Here is a 23,940-nt window from a genome sequence, read left to right as displayed (position 1 = left end):
TGTATTGAAAATCTCATTTGCTACCAGAGAATCTACACTCAGAACACCTCAGAAACAACAGAACCCTCAACCCCATGGGTTAGAAGCCCATGGGGGTGGCTGGCATCCTCTGTTCACTACACCATCACTCACTCTGGGCCACCCCAGCGCCCCCCAAGTGCAGTTATGGGGCTGCTGAAACCTACATGATTTCCTATGGAGAAAAACCTTAAAGATGCATAAACTTCAACAAATCACCAAAAATCAGCCCTCTGCCCAAATCCTTTGAAAAAAATCTGGTAGCTTCCTTGCCCCCCCACCCCCGGGCACTACCACCAACCCCACACTGCTTTAGGCCATCCCTTTCCCCCAACGTGAAGCAATACACCTCCCTTATACCTTATGGGGAAAAACCTTAAAGAGTTTTAGTGACCACACATTTTGCTCCATAACTCCACTTCTATAAGGGCTAGAGCTTAGCTTTTTTTTTTAATGAAAGCTGGGAATCTGGGGGAATTAATAGGACAGATCCAAAATCTGAATCGATTTGAATCGAATCAGCTATGATTCGATTTGTACTCGAATCTAGCCAATGGACCACAGGGGTGATTCGTTTTGTCGCTGAATCACCTGAATCAGCTAGATTTGGGTACAAATCGATTTGTATCTGAATCAATTTGCACATCCCTATTTCAGAGTACACCTCTTTGAAACTAGCCTCAAGTAATGGAGACTTATTTGTGTTGCATACAACATCAATACATACTAAAACACATTTCTTCTTCACGAAGAATAGATTTTAATATCTCTCCACAGTATGCACATGCAGTGCCTATATACATATGAACACTGCATATGTATCATGGCAAAATGGAACTTCTTTGTTTTTAGAACTTGTGCTATCTACAAAAACAGTTCTCATGTATATCACAATAACAATGTGAATATATGATGCAACAATTCCCTACATGACTGAGCTGGGAATCAAAGGGCTTTGTAGGTTTCTCCAAGATGTGTGCTAGATATGGGATTTGCATTACAGACCTAGGCTACAGCAGTTGATCTGAGCTCTTATTATGAGTCAAAGAAACATATTTCAGTTTCTTTTCAATTATATTTCAAAGCAAGGGAAGAGTCAAAAGATGTAACATATCAGTAAATTAGCTGCCTAAATTGTCTGTTGTATTACTGAAAAAACACCATGAATAGTAATGAGGAGGCCAAAAGGCTCAGTACATCTCAATAGGAAAAAAAATCCCTTTGATGTGAAACATTCCCCCTTTTTCACCACTCAAACTTCTCTCTCTGACTTCAAAAGGCTTATGATCCAAATTGAATTGCAGCATTTAACAGCCTGCATGGGTATCAACCAATCCTACTTCACTTACAGCCCACAAGAAATCCCCAGATAGATTTTTAAAGCTTAGTTCTGTGCATTTGTCCTGTACTAGATGATATAGTGCACACTTAAGATGCCACAGTGAAGAGTTCAGAGAAACTACTGGATAAATGCAGATGGATTACATAGAATGTTACATGTTATGTTTTCCTAAGGTGTGCATCTTTTTCCTGTTCTTCTCACCAATGTAGTATTTCTTTCAAATAAAGCTTCTATAGATAACTAATAGCAAAGCTCTATATATCAAAATCAACAAGCTGCTACTTAGCAGCAACTTAGCATTTTCAAATGAAGACGTAAACAAAAAAATCTTTAAGCACATACCTTAAAAATATAATAACCCCAATCCAGTTAAAGTAAACTGTGATTGAGTCTCACTGAGACCAGTGAAAGAAGTTCATTGCAAAGAACTCAAGTCCTATTACTCTCAACTGGACTCATCCATGACTAACTTTAGCATTAATAATCCTATGTTTCTTAGGGTTTTAATGATAAACGCTGGGAGCTGGGCCTACTGCTAGGCAAGAAGCTGAAACTTCTGTTCACACAACAGAGTAATTGCTAGGGTTTTTGTTTGTTTTTAACATGGAGAGTGAGTGACGCAAATGGTTCCAGAACTGCAGCCAGCCATGTGAGCAAAGGAATTGTTGACTTGCATTCTGAAGTACAGAGTTCCAAATAATCAACCACTTTAGGTACAAACATTAACTAATTTCAATAGATGTTAGCATTAGAAGACTAGAATAATGAAAAAGCAATGAAGTAGATTTTTGAAAACTGGTGAGTACAAACAAATCAATTTCTGCCTGGTGGGCTTTCCTAAGTGATACCTTTTGAACTATAGCTATCATTCAGTGTTTTTCTAGGTACTCTTTTAAGGCTGAGATAATGTGAGAATACGTTTTAAAGAATCTATTCATAAAAAAACAATCTGGAAAAATCCATGCATTTAAGTTATTTTATTCAGTGCTGCAGAACAATTAAATATTTTGTACAGAGGAAAACAGGAAAGCCAATGATAATTACAAATGTCAAATTGGATGTAAAACCCCTAAATTTTCATTTGAATTTCCCCCTGAAGATTTTCCTTGTGAAAAAAAAGGGAAGGCAGCAGTGGAAAGAACACTTTAAAATACACACAGTGTAGAGCTGGCTTGAATTCTGCAGGGAAACAAGAGTATGATATCCTGCTAAATTGGCAGTGGCTCAAATTGCATTTCTGCAAGACTAATGAAATGAGAAATGTTGTTTCAAGCTTCATGCCATGTCAGACAATATAAAACTAAAATGCCCTTGAGTTAATCAGAACAGTCTATTCAGCATAATTCACCCATTCGAAATAGCTACTGAGCAGTCTGGAAATAGTGGTGCACTGGGCATGATTATTCTGGATAATAAATGTGCTTAATTGCAGAATTAGTGGGCAGCTATAGCAAATATATGCATTCTGTCAAGAAAAAGCAGTTTTCCATTTAGCTCAAATGTACTCTTCACATGTGTCTCCCTCATAAATAATTTTATTTCTTAAGAATATCTTTGATATTTACTGATGCCTTTTGCAAAATGCCACATGTTACCTTATAATAGCATTTACTTTACTCCCTGCTTTTCTATGAATGAAGTAAAATCCACAAGAGAAATTGGATGGGGTAAAAAAAACCATTCTGTTTGGGTTTGTTGATATACTGCCTTTGCTGCTTTTTGGAAGGCCTATCTTATTATCTATTGAGACTAATGTAAAGCAACCTCGTTTGCCTTTATTTGTAATAGCTACTCTATCATGATACTGAGATATTCTTTGACTTCAAAAGCAGTTCAATATAAAGATCTCTCCTGTCAAATCACTGCTTCTTTCCTTAAGTACTCATGGTCCCTGAGGTAGTTAATTCAATTGCATTGGTATACAAAGCTGATCTCCATGCTGTCAGTCATCACTTACCAGGCATTCTCCAGTGATATCAGCGCAAGAGTCTGCGTGACCAAAGCATGTGCATGGCTTACAGATTCCACCAACAATGGTGCCATTAACTCGTCTCTGCCTTGGCAAACAAGACTGCAAAAGATGAAACACTGTTTTCATACTAGTAATATGTACTAAAGCAAAAGGCAACACAGGATTAAATTTGACAAACTCCAGAAAAGGAACTCGATAGACACTGTTATTCACACTGTTTGCTTCTCTCATGTTTCTCCCTTTTTAGCCAATTTTGGCTTTTGGTTCCTTCCCTAACACCTCAGCACCTACCAATCACTGGTGGACAGCAAAGCATTCTATATGCAGCCAGCTTTTATTAGCAAAGCTTGGGCATTAATCCAACACTGGCATTTGAAAGAGGAACAGAAGTAGTAGTCTCCAACTCCCTTCTAAACCACACATAGGGAAACATGAAGGAAAAAACTGCCCTTCCCAAAATAGGTTGGTATAATGGGCAACCTCACCCCACCCCCATTCAAGCCAGTGTGACTCAAAGAGGATGTCCACCTACGTCTTGGCTGGTGAAGCTCCCAAGCCTCAGGACCTTCCCTCGCCCTGGAGCTTGGCACCCCATTTCAGGTGTTCTGTACCCCATAAGGCAGAATCATCCCACAGTCTGAGAACCCCTGTGATAAGGGTTAAGGACTGAAAAGGACTAAAACACCTCTAGAAAAGTTGTCTTCCTGGCATGATGTCTATGCACTGACCTTAACCAAACTGATCGATATAAGGCTAGAGGCATTAGCTTGGTCTTTCTTCTGAAATTGTAAAATAAAAGCAAAGAAATGAAGAGTGGAAATAACAGCTTCACACGTCAGGATGTATAAGCTGAAAATAGTCAGAGGACAAATTACTGAAAGAAAAAAAGAGAGAGAACAGGAGAACAAAAAGAGAACAGAAGAGAACATTCTTTTCTTGAGACTTAGATCACACCTAAAATATCAGCTGAGTTATTTTGGCCAATGGTTAAAAAGAAGAAGCAGCCAAACATACACACTTGAAGAAAAGAAAGGCTGCCTCCAATCCCCTTTGTGCACAGGTTTGAGAGCTGGTTTCCCATGATACATCCATATCGCTGGGACATTGTGTGACTCTCAGAATTATATGGATATGTTGCATGCATCTTTCCCAAGCAATAGGCAGCCCACCAGAAAAGACCTATGTGGTCAGCTATACCTACATAACTGCTTTATGCATGCACTCTCCTGTGGTGCAGGGTTACACTATGGGGAATTGGCTGCCATGCAACTGTGTGCATGGGAGTGCAGGATACAAGTGGTCCTTGTTATTCACAGGGATTCCGTTCTCTCCAATAGGCACAAATACGGAAACCACGAATAATGAAACCTTGAGACAATGGCAACGGGGTGGGGTTAGGTTCCTAACAAAAGGGGGGGGGGCAAAAAAGCAAGAGGGACAGAAAAGGACAGTACCTTATTTTCCAGGCCTCCAGCAATGTCCCCTCCCTAACCACAAAAAGGGTTGAATATTTGCCAACATAAATTTTTAGGAGCCACAAAATGGCTCTCTGCTAGAAAATGGTAGCCAGAAATGGCATTGGAAGTCATTTCCAGCCACCCAAAACCACAGATAGGCGAATTTTGCCTACTTTTCTTTTCAATGAAATTGGACCTCTGAGACCCAATCAGATATGCGAAACCACGGATACAGAGTCAGCGGATAATAAGGGCCACCTGTACTTTGCTATACAAAGTATTCAGTTTTTATATGTAGGAGCATCCCTATACAAAAATGTTATTTTTTAAAAAATCAGTTGAACTCAGTACACTATTATATGAACAGACATTTCTCAACAAAGATGACATCTTGCAGGTGTGATTCTTCAGCAAAAGACTGTTCTGCTTGCACTTCAGAATAAAATGCCAGGCAGCAGTTCTTTCCTGCTTTTTATTTTACAAATGATTTTACAGCTCTGAGTGTTCAAAACATTCTAGCTAGGCTTCCCTCATAAGACACAATTGCTTCTGGCCAGAACCAAGGCTGTTTCTGTAAGCAAAGAAAGTTTGGGAAGCAACAATGTGAAGCCATAGATTATAATGATGATGATGATGATGATGATGATGATGATGTATTTAATTTCTATACCGCCCTTCCAAATATGGCTCAGAGCGGTTTACACAGAGAAATAATACATAAATAAGATGGATCCCTGTCCCCAAAGGGCTCACAATCTAAAAAAAGAAACACAAGATAGACACCAGCAACAGTCACTGGAGGTACTGTGCTGGGGGTGGATAGGGCCAGTTACTCTCCCCTGCTAAATAAAGAGAATCACCACATTAAAAGGTGCCTCTTTGCCAGGTTAGCAGGGATTCGATTGACAAGGGATCGTGTTGCATTTGAATAGATAATTTTGATATTGCATAACTTCACATAGTATACCCTTGTAATTATCCTGAAATTGTGGTTATTCTATGTTTTTACTTGTAACATTGGAAAAACCTTATTTGAAAGATGGTATACAAATGTTGTAAATGAATACATAAAGATATCACGATACAGGAGAACCTTGCCATTTGTGGATCAAGCATCCATGGTTTCGTGTATCCGCGGTTGGGTAATTTGCATCTGACCTCAGCATACAGAGGAAACAACTGGCAAAAAGGGTTAATTTCGCATACCCATGGGTTTGGGGTGGCTTGAAATTACCTCCAAGGTCATTTCCGGCCACCATTTTGAGGGGGGAAGCCATTTTGTGGCTCGTTGGTTTGGGCTGGGTTTTTTTTTTTTAACCTGCAATTTTAATGGGAAAAAACTCAGATTTGGGACTGGGGGGGCATTGCTGGACACCTATAAACCCATGGAGCATAGCAGTGTACACCCCCCCCCCAGTTTTTAGGGCCCCTTGTTGCCGGTTTTTGCCCTTTGCAAAGCCTCCAGGAACCTAACCCTCCAAGTCCCATTGCCTTAATGACTTGGTATCAGCGGTTCCGTTATCCATGGTTATAATCTTGTCTTCTTCAGTCTTTTAATATCTATTTCATTTATTCATCTTAGTATTTCCTCTCATCAGGACTGACATGTCCATATGTATGTATGCAAATTAATACTGATTGCCTCCCCCCACCCCATACTGAAGACTCAAGACTCAAGGTAACATTAGAAAAAGAGCATAAAAGCCCCTTACGGTAAGCTGAAAGCTTGAGTACCCAGACTATTGCAAGAATACTTGAAGGTCTGTTATGCAAGACTGCTTACAAGAAACTAAGATAAATGTTTGTTTGGCAGCAGGAAATCTGAAAACAGACTAATTTGTTATATTTGGTTTTACGCAGATAAATATTTGAAAAATTTCCATGCCACACAAAAGAAAGTAGGTGAAAGTATTTTTCTAAAAGTCATCTTGTTTATTTGGTCCCTGCTTTTTCAACTTCTGTCCTTCCCTGAACAATTCAAAGGGTTCTCAGTATGTGCAAGCATTTCCCCTTGATTAAAAGAGATGTGGCCATTGGGGATCAGGCAAAGAAGCAACACCTTATTATCTGACCCAGTTTAAATTGTAAGCAGGATGCTCATAATAAACACATGCTTTTAAATGAATTGAAGAAGATCATTATTTTTTCACTGGCAGTCTGTGAGGGGCACAGATAGTTAGTGAGACCAAATGTATAAATTATTCCCTTGGTAGAAAGTATCCAGTAATCCACTGAATAAGGTATTAGGTGTTATGCTACACCAATATGTAGATGCATAAAGTAGACACGTTGGCTAACACACTGGCTAACATTTGACTGCTGAAGCGGCACATAAATAGCACCTCTGAGCCTGCAGCAGGACTGAAACTGCCCCTGCAGCTCTGTCAGTTCCCTTAGATGTGAATTTTTGTGCAAAAGAGCCAGTGGGTATTTCTCCCGGAGTGCTCTCCAGTACTCTCAAAGCCCTCTGTGGCAGTAGAAACATGCCACTGAGGCCAACCTTAGTGAACCTCTTTCTGCTGCAAAGGAAGGTGTTGGGAGTGCAAGAGAGTGCTCCAGGAGAAGTGCCCTCTGACTCCATTGTGCAAAATCATGCGAGAAAGGAAAATGATGGAGATGCAGGGGTGATCCTGCTGTGTGCTTGGAAGTGCTATAACACACACCCACTTAAATAGTCAGGATGTCAGCAACTGGACATAGACACTTAAGGCTTGAAAAGTCAACTCCAGTACTTTAAGGTGCTGTTAATACTGTTGCAAAGTTGATAAGGATTCTGGAATATTTTGCACGCTTAAAAACATCTAACAGTAAAATATGGTTTTCAGTTAAAGACTCTTCATTTAGGAAGGTTTACATAGGGACCTCAAAAAAAGGGCAAGACAAACTTTAATTAAATAGGATGAGAGTTTATCAAGGCTGAGATGGAACATTCGCAACACTTGAGTCAGAATTTCAGAAGAGTCAAGTTAAGAAGTAGATATTCCACCTGTGAGCCAAAGCTCTTGACTGTAGACAAGAGGTCAGTACAATTGCTACCTCTGAGATAAAAGATAAATTGCAAATGGAGAAATTGGAAACATAAAAGTCTTGGATACACAGGCTGTTTCATCCAATTGCACCTCTCTGTTTGTACATACTTCAGATGGGTTTCAAAGACTGTACACTCTCTAGCTAAAAATTGTGATTGTTCATGCTCCTAGCCATATCGTTGGAGATTCATAATGATATTTGGCAGAAAGCACAATGAGGCTATTCTCATGAATGCTGGAAAGCAGGCTAAAGGAGCCCAGCCCACTTGCCAGCAGTCGTGTGCTGCAACAGGAGTCCCGTGGCTCCCGGTTGAAGCAGCAAACCTCACTAAGTACCCCCCATTAAATGAGGTTAGTGGAGTGAGTGCTCCGCTAACCCTGTTTCCATGATTGTGAGTTGCCATGGCACAGCTCTGTGTCATGGCAACTCACGAGGAGACCTCCAACCAGGAGGCTCTAACAAGCCTCCCGTCCCGGCATGGGGGTCCCCCTAGAATGCACCACACACTTGCACAGGGCATCCTGGAACCTTCAGGGGCTGGGCAGACCCCGATTCCTGCTGCCACAACCACCTCCGTGACAGAGCTGGTTATCGCATGGGCAGCTGATTTGGCCGTCCAGGGAGGGCTGGATGATCGTCTGCGGGGAGAGCAGGCTTGATCCGCTCTCCCCACCAAACCCTATCCGGCTTTCCACACTGCTCATGTAGAGAGCCTCAAAAATTTTCAAGGAAGGTCAGAAGCATCATTAGCTATGGCCTACACATTAATTTCTTTTGTGCCAATGTCATCTTTGGTCAAACAGGATTTTGAAGCACTAGAACAGCCTACAACATATTTTACTAGCATTTATTAATTATTATTTTAATTCCACCCCTTCAGCAGATTAGCATTTCTAATCCAAGTAAAAAAGTGAAAACATTTCCAATGAATCAAGGCTTCAAGCCCTAAATAATATCTTTATAAAACCACAAACGCTTTAAAGGAAAAGAGAGCTGACAAGTAAAGGCCTAGAGTGCCTGTATAAATGGCATACTCTTTATAGCCTTATGAAATATAACATATTTGTGTTTTAATGTGCTTCCTTAGAGGCACGTTTTTGAAGAATTTTGCATTCCAAGCCACCGTGAGCCATGCCTTTACGAGTTAGTTAAGCATATGCGCACACACCCTGGGTGTATGCTATATAGCATTTGGGTGAAAATTCTGAAAATATGAGCATGTATAACCTTCAACAAGGCTGTTCTTTCTAAACCAATGGGACAACCATCCCAGAAAAATAAAAAAGGAAAATCCAATCACATCCAGCTGTGGATAACTGTATACTAGGACACTCACTTCACAGGAGGTTCCAGAATAACCTGGAGGACACCGGCAAACTTCTACAGCAGATGCATCTTTTTCCCCAGTTGAAAAGCGATCTGCAGCCTCTAGGCTGACACCACTCAACCTAGGAGTAAGAATAAGATATAAAGATTACCATTTACGTATGAAGGAAGCATTAATCTTAAAATGTTTCCAAAGTGGGGGGGGGAGGAGGACCCTTAAGTGGCAAAATTGCCTGCTACAGCTTATTTACTTAAAGTGAGGTAGAAGCAATGTATGGAAATACCTATCTCTTCTTTCTTCATATCATTCATGTTTAGACTGTGGCAGGCCCACATTACAAAGCTGTCACAACAAGCGTATCAGCAAGAGGAGGACTGTGCTTAGCTTGCAAGTTGAATATTTTTACATCCATTACAGATCCATATGAAAGTAGAGACTACTTGTCAAATGCCATAGCTAAGGAATTTCAAAGATAAAATTATCATTTTTTTTTATTTCAACATTCTATAATTTTTGAAAAATGTAAAATAAAAAGTTTAGAAAAGTATTGAAATCTGAAATTATGTTTATAGGGCATACATAAATAACCCAACTTCTTAACTTCTGTTTTGTTGTAGAAAATAGAATACTACACAGAGGAAAATATTAAGTCTGTGCAGAGATTCAGCTCCGTCAAAGCAGACTGATGTGCATGTTTTCCTTGACCCTGTGCAGGGATAGCTGCCCCCATTGCTTACAGAATGGTCCTATGCACAGTTCCAGGAAGGGCCCTCAAAGGGAAGCAGAACTGCAGGAAGCCCCAGTTACATCTTGAGAAGTGCACAGGGAGTGCTAGGAAATGAAATCCTTCCCAGCGCTTTCCCCATGGAGCTCTATGGGGCTTCCAGAAGCTCCATTTCCCTTTAAGGGCCCTCCCCAGGGCTATGCACAGGATCACTCTGTGCAGAGGTAAGCAGCTGGAGCTGCCACCTCTCTGCAGTGTCAAGGGTGATAAGCATATCATTCCACTTTGACTCTTGAAGCTGAATCTTTGTAAGGTGTAGAAAATACTACATTCGAAAGAAACAAAGGGGATCTCTTCTCAGTTTCAATGCCCCACAGGCTATTAAGCAATAAAAAAAGAGATGAAATGTGTGTGGTGTTTTTTCAAAGCACACATTTGCCCTGATTTGGTGACAGAAGCAAAGCATGTCTCTGCTGTGTAGGACACAGCAGTTTTCTATACAGGAATTTAAGTTCCACATCCAGAATGCCATCTCTGCATCCAACACAGTTGACCCAGTGTGCAGGGCCACCTCTTGAATGAGGCTAAATGAGGCAATGGCCATTTAATGCCATAGGGTGATGAAAGTGGTCACCTGCCTCCTGACCTGGGTGTCACGCACCTGCCTGCTGGTCCCTGTTGCCAGTTCCTTCTTGCTTTTTTTGCTTCACTGGCCCTGGCTCACTGGTGTAAGCCCTGCTGGCTGCTGACACCACCCCTCTTCCCCCTTTACCTCACCATCATCTCCCTCCCAAGGCATACTCTGCTAGCCTTGTGCCTTGGTGTCACCTTTCATCTTTCTGTTGCTGGTGTTGCTCTCTTGTGCACGGTCCCTGCTCATTGTGTCTGGCTTCACCTGCCTGTCCCTTTGTCATCAATGCTGCTCCTGCAGCAGGGACAGGCAAGCAAGCAAGCAAGTGTACAAGCCCGTTGGTCACTCACTGGCTCTCCAGTATTGCATTTGCATCCAGTGCCAAAAACACACTTGCAATGATGGGCAGAGAGCAAGTGACAGACAGACTCATTCAAGCATTCTCTCACTCGTCCCTGCTAATGGCAGGGCTATTATTGGAGCAGCTTGTGCCTTCTCTCCTCCATTCAAGCACTAGATAAGAGTTGGCCCAAAGTGGTTTGTTTTGGGAGTAACTTTAACAGCAACCAAGCATCTGTTAGGCAAGATTTAGAGCACCTAGACTCAGTCCAAATGCTCCCCTCCTTCTCTCATTCCCAGTCATGATTAAGAAAAATGCTTGGATCCCTTCGTAGCATTGATCTGTTTTAAGGGATACAAGAGCATCCAGACTGAATCCAGACTGAATCCAATCTCTCTATTTCCCAGCTTCCACTGTAAGAAGCTGCTACTCCATCCGGATTGTCTTCTGGTGAAGGCCAGAAAGAAATGTGTGCTGAATACTGGAAACATCACCTCTTTAACAAAATGCAGCTGCCAGGGGAGGGGACAATCTGGATACAGACCAGAAATTGTACATTTGGTGTTTATTTTAAAGGGATGAAGCTATATGCAATGAGAGCTCCTCCTCTGGTCTGGAAACTTGATTGGCCAGCAGGGAGAGGCAGGAAGGCTATGAGTACCCCCTGGGAGACCTTCAAGTATCCATGGGTATACATGTACTCCCAGTTGGGAACCCTTGCTCTATGCATTCAGTTTGGTCTCTTTCATACTAATGCCAAACCTGTGTAGGAGAGCTGGTCTTGTGGTAGCAAGCACAACTTGTCCCCTTAGCTAAGCAGGGTCCGCCCTGGTTGCATATGAATGGGAGACTAGAAATGTGAGTACTGTAAGACATTCCCCTCAGGGGATGGAGCTGCTCTGGGAAGAGCATCTAGGTTCGAAGTTCCCTCCCTGGCTTCTCCAAGATAGGGCTGAGAGAGATTCCTGCCTGCAACGTTGGAGAAGCCGCTGCCAGGCTGTGAAGACAATACTGAGCTAGACAGATGTTTCCTATGCAGTGTAATCAGCAAGCATGACCAGCATGGATAGCTAGTGGATGCAATCCTACTCCCTCCTACAGCTTATACTGTGTGTGTGAGGTTTGAAAACAGATTTAATCATCTGAGATTTTTGTCTTGAACCAGTGAGGTAACATGAGATGCGATGAGAGGTGAGGCAGTGGGAGATGCAGCACCCTGGATAGCTCCCAGTGACAACCTGCTTTGATAGGAGTCGGAGGTGACCTCCAGCCTCAGCCTGAAGAGCAGAAAGATTTACAGGGGTAGGAACATTTATTAGGAACATAGGAAGCTGCTATATACTGAGTCAGACCATTGGTCTATCTAGCTCAGTATTGTCTTCACAGATTGGGAGCAGCTTCTCCAAGGTTGCAGGCAGGAATCTCTCTCAGCCCTATCTTGGAGAAGCCAGAGAGGGAACTTGGAACCTTCTGCTCTTCCCAGAGCAGCTCCATCCCCTGAGGGGAATATCTTACATTGCTCACAGGTAGTGAGCACTGTAGTCCTCTGGTGGGTAGTCCTCTGGCAGTCTAGGCAGGAGTCTAGCCCTCCTCCAATGACCCCATCAAATATCTTCCATTTCGTGACTGACAATGTTGTGCAGGGTTTGAAGAGTGCAAGGTATGTTGTATGGAAGAGGATCCACCTTTAGGAAAGCTCCCCACCACCACCATCTTTGGGGGACTCAGAATCAGGCTCATTGCATACCATTTAATTAATTAATTAATTAATTAATTAAAATATATATATACCACCTTTCATTAAAACAATCCCAAAGCGGTGACACAATTAAAATAATTAAGCTTAAAATATAAAACATATCTGATTAGAAAATTTAAAACACAAGCATAAAAGATCTAGTGTCTGCACTTTTAAGGTCTTCCAGCTGACAGGCTCAGGTTGGTTCTTCTGGCCTAACTGTTCCCTACTCCTCAAGATCCGACTCTGTGCTACTGCTCAAGGCTGGGCTCATGCTAACAGTGCTTAAACCTCACTTATTTCAGTGGGATTTCACAAGATCTGATACTGTCTGGATTGTTCCCTAAAATCAGCCTAATCACTTTTACTTGTGAGCATGTTTCAATTACTTTAATGAGTCTTTCTTCTAAGTAGACATGCATGATACTGGAGATTAAAATCTTGTACGCTGTATGGCCATGTTTCCGGGATATTAACGTCTATCTCAGCGGCAAGTAGACTTGAAACCTTTCCTGTGCCTGTAAATACATGCAGAGCTACTGCTTATAATTAACATATAGGAAGAAGCTCATGAATGTGAAATGATGGAAGTGGCTCTTTAACAGCAAGAATTTCAGACACAGGAATTGTCAACTGCCTTGATGTTTGCAGATTATAACATTAAAACACTAATATTCATCCACATTTTCAGGAAAAAATGATCAGTAATCTAAATAATGTTCTGAACATTAAGTGTTGGTGCAGATGTAACAGCCTCAATCAATCCACAATTCCTAGGGGAATACGCTGGCACCAATCCTCCATAGTTATTAACCAGGATTCAAACCCTGGTTAACAAATAATGGTTAAGAGGTAATCTGGTTAACGTCAATGATTCTTAAGGTCAGTGATCATAATATATTCCTGAATGTTCATTGAGGGAGGAGAGGGTAAATTGCTCCGGATCATAAGAACATAAGAGCCCTGCTAGATCAGGTCCAAGGCCCTTCTAGTCCAGCATCCTGTTTCACACAGTGGCCCACCAGATGCCTCTGGAAGCCTACAGGCAGGTGTTGAAGGCATGCCCTCTCTCCTGCTGTTATTCCCTTGCAACTGGTATTCAGAGGCATCCTGCCTCTGAGGCTGGAGGTGCCTATAGCCCTCTGACTAGTAGAGGAGGAGAGCTGGTCTTGTGGTAGCAAGCATGACTTGTCCCCATAGCTAAGCAGGGTCTGCCCTGGTTGCATATGAATGGGAGACTTGATGTGTGAGCACTGCAAGATATTCCCCTCAGGGGATGAAGCCACTCAAGTTCCCTCCCTGGCTTCTCCAAGATAGGGCTGAGAGAGATTCCTGCCTGCAACCTTGGAGAAGCCACTGCCAGTCTGTGAAGACAATACTGTGCTAGATAGACCAATGGTCTGACTTAGTATATGGCAGTTTCCTATGTTCCTAGCCGTTGATAGACCATGAAGTTATCCAAAGCCCTCTTAAAGCCATCCAGGTTGTTGGCTGTCACCACATCTTGTGGCAGAAAATTCCACAAGCTGATTATGTGTTGTGTGAAAAATTACTTCTGTTTGTTGGTCCTAGATTTCCCGGCCATCAATTTCATGGGATGACCCCTGGTTCTGGTGTTGTGTGAGAGGGAGAAAAATTTCTCTCTATCCACTTTCACCACATCATGCATGATTTTATAGACCTCTATCATGTCTCCCCACAGTCGTATTTTTTCCAAACTAAAAAGGCCCAGGTGTTGTAGTCTTGCCTCATAAGGAATGTGCTCTAGGCCCCTGACCAACTTTGTTGCCCTCTTCTGCAACCTTTTCCAGTTCTACAATGTCCTTTTTTAGATGTGGTGACCAGAATTGTACACAGTACTCCAAGTGTGGCCGCACCATAGTTTTGTATAAGGGCATTATAATATTAGCAGTTTTATTTTCAGTCCCCTTGCTAATGATCCCTAGCATGGAATTGGCCTTTTTCACAGCTGCCGCACATTGAGTTGACACTTTCAACGAGCTGTCCACCACGACCCCAAGATCCCTCTCCTGGTCAGTCACCAACAGCTCAGATCCCATCAGCGTATACTTGAAGTTGGGGTTTTTCGTCCCAATGTGCATCACTTTACACTTGCCAACATTGAACTGCATTTGCCATTTTGTTGCCCACTCAAACAGTTTGGAGGGATCCTTTTGCAGCTCCTCACAATCCGTTTTGGATTTCACTACTCTAAATAATTTGGTGTCTTCTGCAAATTTGGCCACCTTTGCTGCTAACCCCTACTTCTAGATCATTTATGAATAAATTAAAAATCACCGGTCCCAGTACAGATCCCTGGGGGACTCCACTTCTTCCCTCCATTGTGAAAGCTCTCCATTTATACCTACCTCTGTTTCCTGTCCTTCAACCAGTTAGCAATCCACACATGTACTTCCCCCTTTATCATATGACAGCTAAGTTTTTTCAAGAGTTTTAACAATTTTATCCTTGAGATTGCTTTCCATCAATTTGCCTGGAACAGATGTTATGCTAATCCACCTATAATTTCCTGATTGCCCCTGGATTCCTTTTTGAAAATCGGAGTTAAATTTGCTACTTCCCAGCCTTCCGCTACAGAACATGATTGTATGGATAAGTTATATATTTTTGCAAGGAGGTTGGCAGTTTCACATTTGAGTTATTTAAGGACTCTTGGATGGATGCTGTCTGGCCCTGGCGATTTGCTAGTTTTTAAATTTTCCAGACAGTTTAGAATACCATCTTGTCACTTCTATCTGACTCAGTTCTTTAGCCTCAGTCCCTGAAAGCCTGGTTGAGGAACAAGTAAATGCTCAGTATCCTCTGCCATGAAGACAGATGCAAGGAACTCATTTAGCTTCTCTGCAACCTCCATATCCTCCTTAATAATCTCTTTCGCTCCCTCATTGTCTAATGGTCCAGCCGCCTCCCTGGCAGGTTTCCTGCTTCTGATGTAGTAGGAACTGGTTGAAGGTTGGGGAAGGGTTGCTGGGTGGGAGTACACAATAGTCATTGGTATGTGGTTAAGAGATCAAGGCCATTATGTTTGCACTGCTGCTAAGCCATTTTTATCCATAAATTATTTAGATGCATATAACAAAGTATTTCCCTAACTATGCATGACTTAAAAATTAAAACCAATGGATGTACTGGTAATTACTGCCCGACATCTGGATTATTACTCAGTAGTGCTATTTGGGGGTTACTTTTAAGGAGTACTTAATGTCAATAGGGCATCAGTCAAATAATTTAGTCAGGATGTCAGCCACTTCTCAAAGCATTTCTCAATCCTAATCTCACTGATAATGGTAACATAATAATACTTTTTCAACCTAATTATTCTATGTTTTCCCATAGTCAGTCACAACAATGCCCACAGAAAAATTTCTTAGTCTTTGGTTTTGGTTAATAAATTCCATACCTTGTCCACAGCTCTGAGAAATGCGCTCAGTCGATAATGCACTGTGTGTCAGTTTATTAACTGTCTCATAGTAAGATGCTCTCACCACAAGTATAAAACAAACACTTGTTGACTAAAGCATGTACAGGCTTTTTATTTACCAAAAAACCCCCATTTCATACAATTTGTGATGTTTCCACTTACTCCATGTAAATTTGTCCAACTGCTGTCAGTTAAGATTAAATTAGAATCTCTTAAATACACAGCCTAACCTAGAAAAGAATACACAAGCTTCCAGAAATTTCTCTTTCATTTTTCTAGTTTTGTCTTTGTGTTGCAATCTAATTGTAGAGTTAGTTTTAAAGAGAGTCAAAACAAATCAATACCAAGTTTCAGACTTTAGTCCTACACACAATTACCCAGAAATAAGCTCCTTCAACACAGTGTGACTTTTCTGAACAGACTGCATAGGATTGCACTGAAAGAAATATTACCAAGATTTTAAAAGGCCAAGAGTAAATCAATGGATTTAAGATCTATAAACACAAAATGTACCAGTGTTCTTATTATCTTATTTGCATACTGAACCACAGATTGTCTCTTTCTAGTGCTATGTAATGTAATTTGGAACAATGAGAAACAGTTACACACAGAACATTTCTCTCCGTATTATTTCACATTTATATTCACTGAACAGTTCCAATTTTCATTAGGTTCTGCTATTTGGTAAATGGTATTTTAATGAGTTTAACAGTTTTTATTCATTGAAAAAAAAAGCTTCAGTGCAATTTCCCCCCACTTCAGTATAGTAATTTCTATTCCTTTGTGCCATTCTGCAGACATTAAAGTACACAGTATTGGCAGTAACAGGACACTGGATCCTGGAGATACTTGAGAAATTCCAGCATCTAGACCAAATATTTATTATTACTGCTAGTGTAGCAGACAACTGTTGACTTCTAAATGCAAACAAGATTAAAAGATATACCACATTTGAAGCAATAGCTGCACAGTTTATGATTTGCTATTACATTAACTGTTGCATCCTGAGTTTAAAGAAAAACAAAACAATCACCACTATGCAGTACTACAGGAAAGCCTCTGGGTTACATCATCTACATTTCACGCAACATTATTCCACAGTTGTATTCACTGAATAGTGCCTATTTTCATTAGGTCTGGAATCTGAATACTTGCTATATGTGGGTACTGGCCAAGCAGTTTCACACTTCTTGATGCCACATGGGCTGAAATGACTTTTCAGACTTTCCTGAAAGTGCCAGGAACAGTTTATTGCTCCAGTCATTTATTGCTCCAGTCTCTGCATGACTGCCACCAAACCAGCAGATATTCAAGTCAAACAAAAAACAACACAGTCAAGGGTGGAGCCACCATTGGGCGAAAGGGTTCAAAGAACCCAGGCCGCCAATGGGAAAAGGCCACCGAGCCCTGCCCCGTGGCTCGGGCTCCATAGGAGCCCAGAGCAAATTCCCCCTTCCCACGCCCGGGCAAACTCTTCGCCAATTATTTCAGGCAGCTCTGGAGGGAGAGAAAGGGGGAAACGTCCTATCAGGCAGCCAATGCTACCTGAAATGAGGAGGGGAGAGATCGTTTGGGCTCTCGGCAGCCCAGGCCACGCCCCCTTTGCATGTGACAAGGGGGCATGGCCAAGGCTGCCGAGAGCCCGAACAAGCTCTCAGCTCATCATTTCAGGCAGTGTCGGCTGCCTGACAGGATGTTTTCCCCTGTCTCTCCCTCCAGAGAGGAAGAGGAAGGGGGAAACGTTCTATCGGGCAGTCGGAGCTACCTGAAATAATTGGCGAAGAGTTCACCCGGGCTCTCGGTGGCCCAGGCGCAGGAGGGGGGAGGCTCTCAGCACGTGGGGGGGGGAGTTTGCTCTGGGCTCCTCTGGAGCCCGAGCCACACCCCTGTGCACGTAACATCACACACACAGGCGTATTGGAGGGGGCTGCCAAGTGGGGCTGGATGTAGGCGCCGCTCAGCTGGCTCCATTCCTGAACACAGTAATAAGAGTGTGACACTGTCTTCTGTACTAACTTCCAGTTTCTTCTCCTTACAGTTCCAATAACCCATATAGCCCTAGATTCAATAAGTAATTATTTCTGATTCAGCTGTCTATGCCTTAAACAGGATCAGCAGTATTCATAAGTGACTGAAGCTAGGATACTCCAAGGAGCTAGATATGAACAGCTGCTCTAACACTTTCTTCTTGATACTACGACAAGAAGTGTGAACAGATGTCACGCTTACATGCCCACATTAAGAAGGTATTCTTTATCCCCTGCTTAAAGTACAAACAAAAGGAAAATACAGACTTAATATGCATGTTATATATTGTAAAATGAAGGAATTGTAATTAACAAATTTTAATGCATGTGACAAAAACATAGAATATACACTTTGTGGTTAACAAATGCTGATGCAGCATCACTCCAGGATAAGGATGTGCATGAACTGAGGTTCAGCACCACAGGGAGTGGGGGGCAGTGAGTGGGAGCTTTACAGAAGAGGAGAGCAGTTCCTTACCTTTTCTCGATCACCCCACGCAGCTTCCTGCTGGGGTGGCACGTGTCCCAATTACACATACATGGCATCTGTGCATGTGCAGATGCCATTTGTATGGTCAGCATGGTGTTGCTGAGCATGCAAATGGCACCCGTGCATGCGCAGACACCATGTGCATGCTGGTGCCACACGTAGGTATTTGGGACATGCACTGCTCCAGTAGGAAGCTGCATTGGGGTGGCAGAGAGCAGGCAAGGACCTGCTCTCCTCTTTCTTAAAGCTCCAGCTCACCACTCCCCTCCTTGCAGAGCCGAATTGGCGTGCTGGCACCATGCACGGGTACTTGGGACACACACTGCCCCAGCAGAAAGCTGCATTGGATGGGGGAGAGCCAGAAAGGACCCGCTGTCCTCTGTCTTAAAGCCCTCACTTGCCACTCCCCTCCCCGCAGTGCCAAACCAGTTCGGACCTTGACCAAACCAGTTCGGTGCCGAACCTGTGCTTGAACCTCAGTTTGTGCACATCCTTATTCTAAGAGAGGGACAATTTTTGTCAATCTCCCCTTCCCTCTGAAGCTAACTTACTCTTGAAAATATGTCTCTGAGGGGCACAATATAGATAATCAAATATAGATCAAATAGGTCATCTTTATCGAAGAACAATCTTTATACCAGCAAAAGGTACTCCATCAGTAAAGGCTTCTGACTTTATTGATGGAATACCTTTTGCTGGTATAAGGCATGAAAAAGAGGTAAGAAGATGGACAGAAAGGGCTCTGTGGACAGTTCCTGATTGTGTAAAGAGGCAGCTGTGTGCTGCCCAGATTTGTTGAGTTCATGAAATATGTTGTCTCTCTGGTGCATGGATCTAGGATGTGATGGACAGGTTGCCAAGATTTAGCAAGCCTGCCTTTTTAAATTCATCCACCTGGGAACAAACTCCACTGTCAGTATATCATATTTGACTACAAAGTTCTGGGAAGGAAGGTGGGCTGAGGTGGTGTTCTTGTCAATTGTTCCTGTAAAAAGTAGACTAAAAAAAGAGAAAAGAATATTTTGGGCAAATGAATGGTTATGCAGATGATGTCCATGAAAGAGATTTCTGGAACCATGGCCTAAGCTTTTATGAAGAACTACTGCTGGCAGAAGATAAGTTGCAATTCACAAAGAGTTGGAGGGGGAAAACGTGTGTTGCAGTAGTCTGCAAAGCTGATCAAGCGTGTTTTAAACTAAATCCTATGTGGGAAAGAGAGAAAAGCTTGAAGGAAAGTACAAAGGTAAGTACTGCAGATAGAGACTTAGGATTTACAGCAGAAACTTGGGGAGTTGTGCAGTTGCCTACCAAAGCCCATAATGATATAGCAGGGAAGACATTGGAACATATCAGTGACTTTCAGAGTCTATACCAGGCATCCCCAAACTGCGGCCCTCCAGATGTTGCTGAACTACAACTTCCAGCATACCCAGCCACAAAAAATTGTGTCTAGGGATGCTGGGAGTTGTAGTTCAGCAACATCTGGAGGGCCGCAGTTTGGGGATGCCTGGTCTATACAATAATGCACAGAGTATAGGAAGTAAACAAGATGAGAAATCCTTGTTCCAGGTATCCACCAGGGCAGTGACAGAATCAACAGCAGAACCAATTTCAAAACCTAAGGTGTACACACACTCAGTAAAAGTCCATTCTCTCACAGGGATTCTGGTGAAGGAGATGTTATTCTTATGGACCACAGCCACTCCACCCCACCTGCTCACTTCCCCATACCTGTTCAGCCACAGAGTACCCTGTGGGAAGAAGTTGGGCCCACAAAGGACTACTAGCCTCTCCCAACCAGGTCTCAATTATACAAGAATATAAGTTGTTAAGAAGAGTAAGTGCAACAGAAAGGGAGGGGATGCAGCATTGTTGTGACCCTAAAGTCTGAAGCAAAAATCCTAGACTGTGAAAGCAATACCAGCCAGGCAGACTGAAGGGAAAGGAAGGACTAAACCAACACGCTCCAGGACCAGCCCACTCCTGGCAGGCATACATTCTTGACTCACCATACCTGGAGGCAAGCCCCAGCCAGCAGAGAGAATTATAGGAGAGTGGGTAGACAGAAAGAGTAGGCTAGTCCTCATGATCATTAATTTGTAGGAAAAGCCTCCTACCCAAGTTTGGGAGCAGTGCACACTCCTATATTCTGATCATCTGTGAATAAAAAGCAAGGCAGGAGAGGGAGGGAATGATCATCTGCTAAACAGCAGCTGAATAGGAGAGTTTTTTGTCCTGCGTTGCTAAAGACATGGGTACTGCTGTAGGGTAGGACAGAGCTGGCTGCCCAACAAGTACAAAGGGTTGGTCCAGGTCCAGTCCTTCTTTGTCCCATTTCAGGTCTCTGCACATGCATCAAGGCCATTTGTCTGACCTCTGTGTATGCGCACAGGCTATTTGTGTGACATTTCAAAGCAATTTTGCTGTACAGTGGGGGCTTCAAACCATCCCTGAACCAGCTCAGCCAGCTCGGCTCAAACTAGAACTGAACTGGGTCCAGGTCAGTTCTGGGTCAAGCCTCAGAACCTAGCTGGTTTGAATTCAAACCAGGTCTAACTCGAGTCAGTTTGCACATCCCTACTGGAGGGATGCTGTGCTGAAGACAGATAGGACTAGTTGCGCTTCCCCTGGTAAATAAAGGGAATCACCACTTGTAAAAGGTGCCTCTTGCTCAGTTAGCAGGAATGCAACACATCCCTTCCTTCTATAAAAAGAATTGAATTGATTTAAAATTCAGTGACCAAGTCTTGAAGTCTTTTAGGTGGCCTCCTGTCATGCACACTTCTTTTGAATGAAAACTTCATTACAATCTTTGTCCCAACAACACGGAACTACACTTCTCCTAATTCTTGGCACAGGAGCTGTTAGTGATGTTGTTTCTGGTAAAAGGGATTGCCCGTCACGTATATCAGCCTCTTCTGTGAGGTCAAAACTGGAGGCAAGATCAAAGTCCTCTCCAGTCTTCTCTCGAGACCAGGCTCCCTTCCCTCTTTCCTCATAGTATGCATGTTGGAAAATCCTGAACTGTTCCATTTTTCCCCTCATCCAATGTGACAGAATCTCCTTGGATTTTGTGTGTGTGATTGTTTCACACCCCGTTTCTGATCCACATACAAATTTGTATATTAGTTGCTTCTCCCTTACCCGATCAGGAATCTCTACATCCTCAGGGTGAGATGGCAAGGAAAGCCCTATCAGTTGTTGCCATTGTGTAAGTGTGGTGGTAGCTTTGCATCCTCTTAACAGTTCAAAATGTGATTTTCCTGTAGCAGAATGAGGAGTAGTTTGATAAGCAAATAGAGTTTCACATATTGCCTCTTTTCAGGATTGTTCTTGTGTAGTAGACAGTTGTAAACTTTGTTTCATTCTTTCCACTAAGCCATTCTCTTGAGGATGGTACAAGGAAATAGTCTTGTGTTTTATCCCATGGTTATGCAAATATTGCTCCATTTCAAATGAGTTCAGCTGTGTCCCATTGTCAGCCACTAGTTCTTTAGGAAGACCTTCTCTTACAAAAACTGCAGCAATGAATTGGACCGCTTTATTTGTAGTAATGTTAAAGTAATGAAACTTTTGGCTACCTGGAATATTTCCCCTGCTAACTGAGCAAATAGGCACTTTCCCCTGCTAATTGAACAGGGGGATACTTTCCCCTGCTAACTGAGCAAAGAAGCACCTTTTAAAAGTGGTGATTCTCTTAATTGAACAGGGGGAGAACTACACCCTATCCAACCCCAGCACAGTATCCCTCCAGTGGCTGTTGCTGGTGTCTTGCTTATGTTTCTTTTTAGATTGTGAGCCCTTTGGGAGCCCTTTGGGAGTCAAGGGGGTGGCAAAAGTCTTCTGTGACTTGTCAAATACAGCACAAGCCACAAAGTGCCTGATCGCATCTTCAATGTCTTTGTCCCTACCTGGCCACAATAAACTTTCTCTGATTCACCTTTTAGTCAAGCTCATGTCCAGGTGATCTTTGTGGGCAATTTCGGTCACTTTTGCTTTTAAGGAAGTTGGCACCATCAAACTATCAGTCCTCACCACCAGCTCATTGAGAAGAGACAGCTCAATTGCTACGTGCATGTATAGCTGAAGTTGTTCAGGTACCTTGTTTTTCATGGCCACCCATTAGTTATGTAAGGTTTGCATTCCGTAAGCACTTGATCAATATTGAGGGCCGCTTTACATTCAGAAGATGTGATCACTCCATGAGCAGATGAAGCTATTCACACAATTATGACTCCTTCATCCTTGTCTTTTGGGATCTCCTCTTGGTCTGGAAGTGGAAGTCTAGATAAACAATCTGCAGGTGTATTTAGAAAACCAGGAAGATATTCCATCTGGAAATCAAAATCCGTATGTCTGGTGATCCATTTGGCTAATCTGGGGTTGCTCAACTTGATCCCCAAGTGGTAAATAAAGCAGATACGGGTTTATGGTCTCACCGTAAAGTGAATTTTCTGTCCAACAAATAAGTGTCTCACCACCCAGAAACATGCTAGAGCTTCTTTTTCAATGACAGAATACATCTTCTCTGATGCAGTACGCAGCTGGAAGCAAAAGCAATTGTAACTTCCTTGTCCCCTTTTTGCTGGGTCAAGGCAGCACCCAAACCATATTCAGAAGCATCAGTGGTTACAGTAGTGTGGCTCTTGGCATCAAAAGAAGTGAGAGCAGGGCTTTCAGCAATGACCAATTTTATAGTCTGAAAACTAGCCTTGCAGGATCCATTCCAGTTAAATGCTACATTCTTTTTAAAAAGAAGATACAATGGAGCAACTTCTGAGGCAAATTGTCTAGTAAACTTAGAGTAATACTCAGAGTCCTAAAAATGAATGAAGTGCATCCTTGTTGTGTGGCTCTAGTGCTTCCTGAATAGCTTTCACCAAGTCTGTTTTGGGATGTATGCCACTCTGAGATATTGTGTGTCCCAAGTACATCACTGAGTGTGTGCAAAACTGACATTTCTCTGCAGAGATAGTAAGTCCATATTGTCGGAGTTTTCTTAAGACTTTTGTCAGTTTAGCATCATGCTCCTTGATGGTTTTTCCATATACTAAAATGTCATCCTGTAAGTAAGTGATTCTATCCATAGTCCCAAAAATTGCATGCACGATTCTTTGAAATACCAAAGTTGCAGAGGCTAATCCAAAGGGCAGTCTTTTGTATTGAAAAAGACCCTCTGGGGTAATAAAGGCTGTGTTTTTGCAAGAACTTTTAAGGAGAGGAATTTGATGATAGGCTGAAGACAAGTCCAAAGTTGTGAACACAGAGGCCTCTTTCAGAGTAAGCAGCATTTCATTGATATTGGGTAATGGATGACAATCTACTACCATGTTCACATCTCTTAAATCTACACACATTCAAAGTGTAGTATTTTATTTCCACACAAGCACAATGGGAGAGAT

The 23,940-nt window shown here is 42.4% G+C and overlaps 1 protein-coding gene and 1 long non-coding RNA gene across 15 annotated transcripts in view; one reads left to right on the top strand and one right to left on the bottom strand.

Moving 5' to 3' along the window:
• The window catches only part of LAMA2 (laminin subunit alpha 2), a 759,697-nt gene that overhangs the window by 256,784 nt on the left and 478,973 nt on the right, over positions 1-23,940 (bottom strand). For all 12 annotated transcript variants that reach the window (XR_008313916.1, XM_053286200.1, XM_053286222.1 and 9 more), the window contains 2 exons: positions 9,156-9,267; positions 3,318-3,431 (listed from right to left, as the gene is read on the bottom strand). Coding sequence is in view for 11 of the 12 variants with exons in the window: in XM_053286200.1 (XP_053142175.1) it covers positions 3,318-3,431; positions 9,156-9,267 (226 nt within the window). In the remaining variant the exon portion in view is untranslated. The remainder of the gene's footprint in view (positions 1-3,317; positions 3,432-9,155; positions 9,268-23,940) is intronic.
• LOC128340727 (uncharacterized) overlaps positions 1-23,940 on the top strand; it is a 112,253-nt gene that overhangs the window by 46,582 nt on the left and 41,731 nt on the right. For all 3 annotated transcript variants that reach the window (XR_008313925.1, XR_008313924.1, XR_008313926.1), the window contains exon 3: positions 18,131-18,267. This is a non-coding gene — a long non-coding RNA (uncharacterized LOC128340727). The remainder of the gene's footprint in view (positions 1-18,130; positions 18,268-23,940) is intronic.

This window comes from Hemicordylus capensis, chromosome 1 (genome assembly GCF_027244095.1).
Source record: "Hemicordylus capensis ecotype Gifberg chromosome 1, rHemCap1.1.pri, whole genome shotgun sequence".
Classification (NCBI taxonomy): Eukaryota; Metazoa; Chordata; class Lepidosauria; order Squamata; family Cordylidae; genus Hemicordylus; species Hemicordylus capensis.
The sequence above is the reverse complement of the archived record's forward strand: the minus strand, read 5'-3'. Positions and strand labels throughout refer to the sequence as shown.